The sequence below is a fragment of the Hesperophylax consimilis genome, chromosome 14 (assembly GCF_061612785.1).
Source record: "Hesperophylax consimilis isolate HC1 chromosome 14, BYU_Hcon_1.0, whole genome shotgun sequence".
Classification (NCBI taxonomy): domain Eukaryota; kingdom Metazoa; phylum Arthropoda; class Insecta; order Trichoptera; family Limnephilidae; genus Hesperophylax; species Hesperophylax consimilis.
The window spans coordinates 12255963-12268042 of NC_142849.1; the positions used below are offsets into that span (position 1 = coordinate 12255963).

The window sequence follows — 12080 nt, forward strand, 5'->3', positions numbered from 1 at the left end:
GCATAACACCCCAAAAACAAACAACAAAAATGCTTTTGGCCGTGAGAATCTAAAAACTTACCTCTCTAATATTTTATTTATGACAAATTATTTTGTAAGCTATCATGGAGGCTACATTCATGAAATAAACTGTAGGATCTACAGTGACATTAACGCAATTGATTCAGATTTTTTTCTCCTCTATACAGTTTTCAAAGCATAAAGGTTAAAATCGCTTCTGAAAAATTTCCAGAGCTCACACATGTGCACGCTGAGCACGGTCGTAAAACTTGGCTCGCAGATGTGCTTGAAAAACAGTCAACTGGTTAATGTAAAGATTCACATACCTCTGATTCCTCCCCCTGTCTCCCCTATCCTTCTTATCGTCGGCTTTAGAAGCGCCTCCCCTCATGAGGAACTTGTTGGTGGGCACGGCCGGGATCTCCTTGGGGTCGATGGTGGTGTGCTGCAGGAGGGGGTGCTGCAGCTCACGAGGGGGTGTGTGGGACCCCTCCCCTCCCTCGAGGGCCGAGCCCCCGTTGTCTCCGTCGGACTCGGCAGATTCTGCGCTCCCCTGGTTCTCCCTTTTGCTGGAATGTATTGGTAAAATAAAATCTTAAGACAAATTCTAATGATCCCTTCACTGAGAGCTCCATTGCATTATCTTTCTGTTGTTACAGGCATTGGTTTTGAGAAAGAGGCAGGTTGTGGTGATGTTGTGTGCTCAAATAAATAAAAATCTCATGAAAAGTTGGTACTGAAATGGGTAATTTCTGCAAGCAATTTTTAAAGAACTTTTTTTCTGTATTTGTAAAAAGCATTAACTTTGTGGCTCGCCATAATTTACAATGTAAACAAATACATTTGTTTTTACCACTAATTTAAGATTGAGTTTTAATATTCTCCTGATGAAGGAAGGGTTCTTCCGAATATAGTAAAAATAAATTGCTCAAAACAAATTTATGTGTTTATAATGAAGAAAATGTTTTTAGTTGTATGATTTTGAACTCACGATTTCTTGGACTTCTTTTCTTTCTTTTTCTTCTTGCGTTTTTTCTTCTTTTCTCCGTCATCAGAAGACTCCCCGACATCACTACCAGAGGCATTCTTCGAATGTTTCTTATGCTTCTTGCTTACTGCAAACAATAAAATATTCCTGAGTATTTTATAGCATTCAAACCATTATTGTTTTTTTTTTTTTGATTCTAGAGTTACCAATAAACTGACAATATTTGCAAAACTCCTACTACCATCATTGAAAGTGGAAAATGTGGCTTGTGCTATGATGAGGGACTTAATTTACGATATTCGACGATTCGTACATCTAAGCATCAGTGGTAGTCCGTGGGCTTGAGTGGCAAGATTGAAAAATAAATATAAAAAATATTCATACAAAAAATTGACATTTTGAAAAATATGTATATTTTCAGCAACAACATTATTAAAGTCGTATTTATCTTACCACTCTGGCTCACTGAAAAGTCACAGATCGCCACTTCTGCATGGAGGTTCGTACACAGGCACATGTTGCAGACATTTTGTTAACTCGTCGGCGGCCCCAGTCTCCTGACCCGGCTATCCGACATAACTCACACCGTCAACATTTTAAATATGGCTTAGCAATGGGTGTGTTTTAGATCAATACTAGGTCCAAAATATAGAACAAAAAAGGCATTTCCTGACAGCTGCAAAACCGGCTTGTCTCTACCTAAACACTTTTCATTTGCTCTGCCGCTTTGTTAGGACAGTGAAAGTCGGCACGCTTCTATGCCATATCTTCCTTTGTTTCATTATTTATGTTTACTTGCCTGTGTACCCAGAAACTTGTGGGAAGTTTTTTGTACTGTGGTATTCGTTACCTTTGGTGAGTTTGACCAGCTGGCCGCAATTGGTGACCACGGCGTCCTGCAGAGGGCGGGCATTACGGTCCACCGGCAACATCTCCACCTGTCGGACCAGCGCCTGCCCCGACACCACTGCTCCAAACACCACGTGGACACTGGAATGACAATAACCATGAAATCTGATGTCCATTCACAAGTAGCAATTTTCGAGAATGTCTCGAACCTCCAATTGAATGAAAAACAAATTTCAAAATTTAATTTTAAAAAAAGGCAAACTATCTTAAGCTGCCAGTACACATTGGGCTAGCGTTGCTGCCAATTTCATTTGATGTGTCCATGAAAAACCAACGATAATCGGTTGGCCGGCCAACATTGGCAACCAACGCATTGCAACAGTCAAAATACACCAAGTGGTTCTGTATATGTTGGGCTAATGCCATGGCCCAACGTGAACCAGCAGATTTAAAAGATATTTCAAGGGACTAGAAAAAAAGTCTTTATTATGAGGGTTTCAAATTGGGGCAATTTTAAAACTAGTTTTCAAGGGAAGAAAAAAACAAGAATGAAAACTACTTATACGTTAAATCACAGGTGGATTTTACTCTACATAAGCATTATCTTTAAAGTAAGAGGAGGTATGATGGTTTCGAGATTTTACAGAACAGTGTTACAGAAAAAAAATATAAATTGTTAAAAGTAGGAAATGCCGAATAAAGGTATGTATTTTGGACTCACTTGTCGAGATGGGGCGCGGGCTGTGTTGTTCTACAACAAACACAATGGACACATATTGAGAGAAGATGGTTGTCATCACATCACACGTGTGCACACAGTGCCGGCACCACTGCCCGGCCTGTTACACAACACAAATCACGTTAATGTTCTGTTCATGAGAATACACAACATACAGGACATAATATTGAGAGAAGATGGTTGTCATCACAACAACAACAGAGACAATTGTTGTCATCACATCAAGTGTGTGTACCCAGTGTCGGATCCATGGCCGGGCCTGTTACAATATTGATCTATTCATGAGAATACACAAAAATAATTAACACATATTGAGAGAAAATTGTCTTCATCACAACAAATAAGGCCTGAAATAAATGACAAATGTTTTAGTTGGCTATCAATAAGTGACATCAATAGGTATTCTACTAACTACTCTTATAATTAGAGAAGTTATTGAATGTTTCAAAATCGCAATGCCCGGTTTACACAACGCTATACTCCCAATGCGGTTTTTTTGGGCGTAGCCTACAGTATGTTGTAGTATCACACGGAAGCCGTATTCGTTTTAAGGGATCTGTCACCTCGACAGCTGACAGCCACGTGACCATGGCAGCTCACCAATTTATCTGACCGTAATATCACTTCTTTCACATAGCAACAGAGCGACCGATCGATGTGATTTTTTGCATAGGGATAGTTGGAGGACTAGGAAGTGACACATGCTACTTCTCATCCCAGAAAAACATTTCATTCCCATAGGAAAATTCTTTGAACAGTAATTTCTCCCCACTACCACACGAGCGAAGCCGCAGGTAAAAGCTGGTATAATATATTATCTGTCTTGTGTGACACGGCTGTATAGCGAGACATGCCCAAATAACTTTTGAGAGTATAGCATCGTGTGCCAGCAGCATGCAAGTATAAATAAATTTTTAGGAATCAAACCCTCAATCCGCGAACTCAAATGAATAATTATTACGCTATGTAATACAATCTTTGTTGTGTAAATACATATTGTTATTACCAAAGCTGTAAAGCTATTTTGTAAGGTCGGCCAAAATTAACATTCAATATGACAACATGCATTCTGCGGGAATTGAGCCTGTAACCTCTCTATCAACTTTCACTGGATACCAGATGATGGTAAAAGTATTATTGAGTAATATTAGATTGTTTTATGATGAACTTGGGCTACTTTTGGCCTTTCAACAACTTTAAAATCTCCTAGGGATGAATACAAAAAATAAATAGGTTAATTTGTTATTGTCTGAAAAAAAATATATCAGCATCATGGAAAATGTAACTTACATAATACGTAATTGCGCAATGTAATGGATAAAAGTTTAAATCAATTTAAGATAATTAATTACAAATACAAATACATTTTTGTTAAGGCTAACACGAAGACAATAAATACCATACTTGACAAAGTGACATTTTGATTTTTGTGTTTAAGGTGAAACAGATGTGACAATTCCCATACAATCTATTTTTCAGCCACATTTTAAAACTATAGATAATATTTTATTTATTTTAGTACCGAAAAATAATACTCGTAATGAGTTTATCGCGAACGAAAATTTCACTGTTCTATCATTTATAATAACCAAGTAATTAAATTAACAAAAGTAATTATTTTATGCGGGCACCGCCAGCCGAAATGCCCGAATCCGTGTTAGAAGGAGACAAACATATGTGCGAGCCATATGTTTCACGTGCACGCTATTAGCCCATTCCTACGGTGTTAAAGTGGTCAGTAAATTTGTAGTAAAAATGTGAATTTGCGCGGCTTGATTTGTTATTCTGATAGAATGTTCGTTTTGCTTTTTTACGAATGTTCCAGTATTACTCGTCGCAAGGAACATTTGCGGTTTTGGCACGCAGTAAAAAAGGCAAAATTAACTGTATAATAATTATAGTGAGAGCGGTTGTAATTATTTAGAACTTTCTTAAATCTGTAACTATCACTAGCTAGACGCCCGCCAATTCACATTCTCTCATTCATTTGAGCGGCCGCTACACTACTCGCTTCGGCGCTTCGACGAAGTCCTCGACGAAGTTAGCCGAAGTCCGAAGTGCGTGCCCACACACTCGTGCAACTTCGCGAGTAGCTCAGTCTCTCGGAGTCCGTGCACTAGGCAACATGGACGTTCAAGTGGCAAATAAAGGATGAAAGTAGATTAAATGCTGTTGAAATGAGATCCCTGAGGCGTATAATAATAATAATAATAATAATTGGATAATTTGTAAAGCGCCGTTTTTGTGAAAAATCACCTCAAGGGCGTATGTGTGGTAAAACCATGTTTGATCGTGTGAGGAATGTGGAGATCCGCAAAGAGGGCAAGGCTGATGTAAGCGTAATGAGTAAGATTAAGAAAGGGACGCTTAGATGGTTTGGGCATGTAGAGCGAATGAGCGAAGATAGGAGTGTAAGGAGGATATATGATGCAAATGTGAATGGTAGCAGAAGTCGGGGACACCCGAGGAAGACATGGCACGATCAAGTGAATCAGATACTCGAGTCGGGCCATGTCAAGAGTCAGAATAATAGAAGAGTATGTATGAGACGATGTATGAATGTGAATGAGGCAAGGAGTGTGTGCCAAGACCGAGTTGTTTGGCGGTCTGTCCTCTCTGCCTACCCCTGCGGGGAAACGGCGTGATGGTTATTTTTTTTTTTTTTTTTTTTATAGTGAATACCTCACAAGAGTCCCAACTGCTCCCGTCTGGAGCCAGTGAGACTATGGCATCCCCAATTGGGGGATGTTGTGAGGCTGAAGGTAAGTGGGGAAGGGAAAGAGGAAGGTGGGGAAGTACCTGGCTATTCAGATCTAGTCACTAAACACGGCTTAAGCCATTTGGAGCAACGTTTCAATTCTGAATGGTGGTCTTACACCAGGGCGATAGGTACTGGTAGTATCTTCCACTCTGGAACGTGCCGCAAATATACTATATATTATTTTAATTAATTAATTGTGAAATAACACAAATCAATCAAATAAAATTTATTTGCGCACGCCGGGTTCGAACCCGCGACCTTCGGAATGGCAGTCCAATGCGTTACCACTGGACTATGCCGGCCGTCAAGTTTATTCAAGGTTAGTTAGTTAGTTAGTTATCTTTATGGTCCCTTTCAATTGGGTCCCAAATAACCGCCTCGGATTGGAGTGTTTCTAGGAACAAAAAAATTAGGTCCTGTGACCACAGTGTAGAAGCCATATTTTATTACGTATAGTCACTATGACTCTGCGCACGCACAACCACCAAACACGACGTCTCGAAGCGAACTGAAGTGAACCGAGTAGTGTGGGCAGAAACTTCGTGTTCGAACTTCGAGTCCTTTGACTTGGGCGCATTTACCGACAACAATCGGAAGTCGGGCGAAGCGAAGCGAAGATGACCGAAGCGAAGCGAAGTTCGTGCCCACACTATCGTATTCGGTCAACTTCGATCAACTTCGCGAGTAGTGTAGCTGGGCTACAACAGTCATTGTCTGCCGCGGTTTGAAGTGACTTTTTTCGATTTTGTACAGCATTGTTATTCCATAAAAATGAGGCGTGCCCTTTATAAGAATCATCAGTATTCCGGGAAAAGAGTGAATCCAAGACTAAAGCTGCTGCCACACGCAAAGCTCACATCAAAAGTTAATGTACAGCGCATCATCTTTTCTACCGACACACGACGCTATCAAATATTTCTTCCTATGGTAGGAGAGGGGGTCAGTTGAATTCGAGAGCGGCCGAGGAACATAATTTCATTTGTCAAAGTGACAACTTTACTTACTGACAGCTTGAGCACGTTTTTGAAATGGATGATACTTGTCGCCTATTGCTGGATCTGTTGGACAGCTCATCCTCAGATGAAGATGCCGCCAACTATATAGTTATAAATGCTATTTAAAAAACTTTTTAGATTTTAAACAATCTGCGCGTAAATAGCGCATTTTCACATAACCTGACATAACCTCTCCGTCGAATCAGGAAATTCGCAGTTCGCACGCCGATCGACGAAAGCGACATATAATAAATTATTGTAAAATAAGCTCAACTTTCGTCCAAGCCGTCCAACTTTATCAAAAAACCGAATGATATTACCATATAAACATACTGAGATTAAAAATATGATTAATTTTGAAAGGGCGAAAATTTGTTTACTTCAAATTCAAATATTGATTATATTTATATTTTAAATATATGTTAAGTATGTTTGCCAAATAAAGTTTTTTTTATGTTCCTAAATTTACTAGCACACATGACGATATGAGCTAACATAATAAATAAGAAATGCATTATTAGGCTCCTTATGTCATGGCTGTCAAAGGGAACACGGAACTTAGTTGGTAGCTCCGTAATTTAAAATGACCCCCTCTCCTTTTTACGGCGGAGAGGGGGACGCATAACTTTTCAAATATCGCGTCGGGAGCGGTTACGTAAAATAAATTCGGTTAGCGAAGTTCAGAACCACACTTATAGCGCGTTATATTTTTACGTGTGTCGGGTCTGTATGGGATTGTATGGCGAGCGCTATTGTGCTTTATATTATCTGTTGATGTGAGCTTTGCGTGTGGCAGCAGCTTAAGTGCGAACGGGATGAAACGTCAGCACGGCGAATCGGAATACAGGTAAGTATTATGAAATTATTTCAAAATATTTTATTATTTTTTAAATATTTTCTCGGTACCTACCTAACTAACTAACCATCACGCTTGTTATTTTATGACCCATGTCGCTCGTTTGGTATAGGGTGATTCATATTTAATGTTGCTCAAAAATTATACTCCTTTAATGCCTTTATATTATATCTTTTAGTTCCCACAAACACTGGCGCGGAAATAAAGAAAACAAGTGTTCGAATGACGAGACCCCTAAAATTAATTTTTGTGGAGAAATCCAGGACTGCTTCTCTGTGAGAAAGATGATGAATTAATTGGACAAAGTAGACCAATTCAAGCTATCGGACAAAATATTAAAACAAACATTGAAAGAAAAAGGATCTTACAAAAAAAAGAAATATGGACAGAATATGTGAAAAGAATAAAAAATAAATAAATAAGTAAATAAAAAATCTTTTACTATCGTCGTTCCCGCCAGGCATCGTGAGTTCAATTCCACAGCTGGCTAATTCCTCCATCACGACCCAGGCAACGCTTTCCGCTTACTGTGATGGCAGTTTTACAACTAGTTTATGGACACCGTGTATAAGATATTTGTACAAAAAGTTTTTTTTTTCAATCACCTTTCTGCCCTATAAAGGATTTACTATTATTTACATGACATGTTTGTCATTTGTGAAAATAAAATATACCCATTTACAAAATACAAAAAGTTTTTTAATGTGAAAAGGCGACTTCATATGCACACTGTAGGCATCGTCTTTGTGGACACTCATAATATATTACGACGCACGTGGCGAGCTGATTTCAAAACAATGGCTATATTATTTAGATGCTTGATATTACGAGAGCCCTTTCTGACTTATGCATATGACAAATTTGTTTCTCCGTCTGGCAATTCTAACCACTTCGTTGGTTTGATGAATGCGCCCCATAGAAATGTAAGAAAAAGTGTAACCTTTTGACTTATTCGCGAAATATTTGTGAGCAAGCAAAAGCGCGAATACATGGTTACTATGTAGGTATATACCTACATCGCTTGGTATGATTATGTTCATTTAGCAAAAGCGGCCTTTAAAAAAAAGGTCCAGTTAACGCCAGCTCCCGGCACACATACCGTTGTTCCTAGCCGGCTCCTTTTATAAATTATTTAATCTTCCCAGGCATTGATTTAGTTTAGTGAATTGAACAAACCTCTATCTCGTGTCTCTTTCATACTCATGCGAAACATCGTAAATTTTTTGAAATGGAGTCTTTTTCGCAAATGGTTTTGGTTGGGTAAATAAAAATTTCCTGTACCAACGCGCGCGGAGCTGCGTGAAATGTCTTTTGTACGTATTTTTTGCAATGAAATTGTGTATTTTTCAGCCGTTTTCTACGATTATGTAATTATAGGTACCATAAAAAATTTATACAGATTAATATTACTTATATACGTTCGCAAACCAATAATTCATCTCAATATTATAAAGCATAACGTGTTAAAAGTGTTTTATTAGACGATATTGAAAATAACACCATCTATCGGCGTAAAGTTTCGAAAAATGTTTTGAGATGGCCCTTAACAAAATCCAGTAAAAGTAATATCCGAAGGCAAAATGAATGTATAAGGTCGACATTGCAGTTGCAGTGCTCTGTGACGTGCGTTGGTACAATTCTTCAACACTGCAATTGCAGGGCTCTGGCTCCTAAGGGTTAAAGTCTCCAGGTTACATGCTTCAAAGCGTAGATTGAAATTTTGTGTTGGAAGTAAAAAATAATTTGTACAATTATGAATCTTCCGTGTTTACTATGGTAGACTCAAGCAATAAGAGAATTTAAGAAACAAAACATCGATCAATACAGAAGTCATTCAATGGGTCGGAAAAGAATCGACAAAAACTGAGTGCGGTGTACCGAGAGACCACCAATCCATGTATTTGTATTGGGGTCTGCAAACAGTGCCAATGGGTCGTGGAGCGATGCGATATACTTCCCGTATACAGCTAGACGTACCAGGATTTATTGGGCGCTCAATATATATTGCGTTGCCGCCGATATCACATAATGAATTATCATTTTTATCAATAACATTTATTTTAGTCGTTTGTAATAATTTAAAAATATTCTTAAGAATTTATTTTCGGCACAATAATAATATTACAAAACTTTCCACAACCTCGTCCACTTGATGACTGACTTAATTCACCAGTTTGTTATTGTTTTTTACGCACAACCCCAGGTTTATAGAGACTATATTAAGAATATTATATTCTCTACAAACATTGCGTGCGACCGCCATTCGGCCATGTTCTCTGCAATACCGACAGCAGAAATCTGCAATACCGACAGCAGAAATCTGCAATACCGACAGCAGAAATCTGCAATACCGAGAGTTTACTGAGCTTCAAGCTGCATAGCTTATCTGCCGTGTGCAGAGACCGTGCAATATACATCGTGCAACATACATCACGCAACATTTCCCTCTTCCTTACAGCATTCAGTTTTTTGTCGATTCCTTACCGACCAGTGGGATGACTGCCTAAATCACAAAATTTAAAAAATTTACCGACAGCCTTTCTAAAGGAGTTAAAATACCATGAACCATATACTTACACAAAAAACTGGGATCCGTTAGTATTCTTTCCTCTATTTGCCATAGAGAGGAGGAATTGCTTGTCGTGTTTGATGTCAAAATTCTCATCTACAATCAAAAAAATATTATTCAGAATGTATAAGAACTAAACGTTCTCCTTTACAGGGGAGTAAAGGTTAAGAGTGAAGAGTTAAGAGTGTTTTTTTTGCATTAACTCCACAGGAAAATAATTTCCTTTAGAGCATATGTCATCTTTGAGGATGCTGTGTGGAGGGTGTTTTGAGGAGGGGAAGGAGTGAACATGGGTCTTGAAGAAACCCGTGTTGTAGGAGGGAGGAAACACAGAGGCAGGCAAATCATTGAACGGCCGAGCTGTTGAACTCAAGAACGGGTCATAGAAATGAACCGTTTTCAAGTGACGAAAAATCATTTTGGTTTTGACAAGGTTGTAACTAAATATTACCTTATTCTGAGTTATGGGGTTCCAAATATTATAATGTCAATTTCTCTTAACGTTTATAACAATTGCTAAATTTATGGTTTGATCTAATATATATATAGTATTTTAGTTCTTCATTATAAACGAAGAAATTTAAAAAATTGTATGTATATATTAGATTCTTGAACAGACCCTACTTGAGAAGTTAGAACCTTGTTCAAACAGTAAGGATACAATATATCATTTTACAATTTTCTAACGCTCCTTTGAACCTTGCTCAACTGACATTTTGTTCCTAACTGACAGTTAGAAACAATATTTGTTTGGATTCAAACAGCAAAGGCCTCTGACATATTAAGTTGGAGAATTTATGTGCAGTTCCGCTTCTTCTAACAGTCAGTTAAGAACAAAATATCATTTGAACAAGGTTCAAAGGAACATCAGAACCCTGCCAAAATAAAGTTCTGATGATAGAACTTTGGCACATTACTAACTTCGTTAATACTCAGCAGAATGTCTACAAAATTATTTTGGATGTAGATATGAGCTAAAGAAATGGTTTACCATTCAAAGATCATTTGGTGCAAAATGTCAGTTAGAACCTTGTTGACAAAATGTCAACTGTGTACAAATGTTGGGCACGTGTTTCCATATTAGGCACCGGTGCCGAAGGGATCAATCACGTTAGTTCTTAAGAGCATCTCTCATTGAAATAACGGTAGAACAAGGACAGCGTTCCCATCTGACACCTGTGCTCCATGCATTTTTTATTATGAATTTTCTGATAGATGAAGTTAGTGTTCTAGCACAAAAATTATCAATTTTCAGATTTGTTTAGATTTGAGTGATTGCATCCAATATTGGCTAGTGAATTCAGAAACTTTCTACCAAATATATTATAAATAGAAGAATAAATGGTCCTACCGTCGAACACCCCTCCATAGATTGATTCTCCGCCAGTTCCATTGGCATTTGTGAAGTCACCGCCTTGGATCATGAAATCTTTCACAACCCTGTGGAAAACCATACCCTGAAAATATAAAACTAATAAATCAAAAGCCAAAGAATCTTTCTAAAAACCAGAACTTGTTAATAATAGGTGAGTATACGTATGGTAAACTTGAACCAGAAGATTATTATACCTTGTAGGTGAGCGGTTTTCCTGTGGTTTCTCCGAGTCCCACATCTCCCGCACACAAACCACGAAAGTTTTCTGCAGTTTTAGGAACAACATCGTTGTATAACTCGAAAACAACTCGGCCAGAAGGTAATCCTCCGATGGATAGGTCCATAAAAACCCTATCCCTCGCCGGCTTCTCCGTCGCTTCTACAGTCATTTTGCTACGATAAATGTATTATTGTTATTTCTAATATTCAAGCGAAATAAGCAGATTATATGTAAATTCAAGATGTGAAGAGTTCGTACGTATTTTACAGGCTTTTTATTTTCGATCCACATCAATCTTATCAAAATATCAGAATATGAAGTAGTCCAGCTCAACGGAGGACAAAATCGCCCATTTTTATTTTCTTTTCGTAAACCAGAGATTTCAATAAATAAACTTCATCTTCATTGGTGCGGGAGTAGTGATGGGAATGATCGAAATATTTATATAATCGATTTTTTTTAACCGAAACATCAAAAGAATCGAATGATCCATTACGAACAGGGGCAAAAAAATTTCCGTCGGGGGGGGGGGGGGGGGGTAGGATTTGAAAATAGAAACTCGAATATCAAGACTATTCCTATCGTAAAAAAAAATTGTTTGCATATTTCGGTTGTAATTTATTTTCATTAGTATGGCAATATTTTTGGTAAGCAGGTACTAGCGAAATTTCAATCACTAATTTTCATTCCTGGCAATGATTCCCTTGTTGTCTGCTATTATTATTATT

The 12080-nt window shown here is 38.0% G+C and overlaps 1 protein-coding gene across 2 annotated transcripts in view; it reads right to left on the bottom strand.

Moving 5' to 3' along the window:
• Moca-cyp (nuclear cyclophilin protein Moca-cyp) overlaps positions 1 to 11721 on the bottom strand; it is a 35542-nt gene extending 23821 nt beyond the window's left edge. The window contains exons 1-8 of one of the 2 annotated variants that reach the window (XM_089639509.1): positions 11611 to 11721; positions 11327 to 11525; positions 11109 to 11214; positions 9766 to 9853; positions 2559 to 2588; positions 1839 to 1978; positions 992 to 1115; positions 327 to 569 (exon numbers count right to left, since the gene is read on the bottom strand). In XM_089639509.1, the coding sequence (XP_089495635.1) occupies positions 327 to 569; positions 992 to 1115; positions 1839 to 1978; positions 2559 to 2588; positions 9766 to 9853; positions 11109 to 11214; positions 11327 to 11521 (926 nt within the window). In that variant the 5' untranslated portion in view covers positions 11522 to 11525; positions 11611 to 11721. Of the gene's footprint in view, positions 1 to 326; positions 570 to 991; positions 1116 to 1838; positions 1979 to 2558; positions 2589 to 9765; positions 9854 to 11108; positions 11215 to 11326; positions 11588 to 11610 lie in introns of those variants that run through there. The other variant, XM_089639510.1, reaches the window with a different exon arrangement.
• Positions 11722 to 12080: the final 359 nt, after the last annotated feature.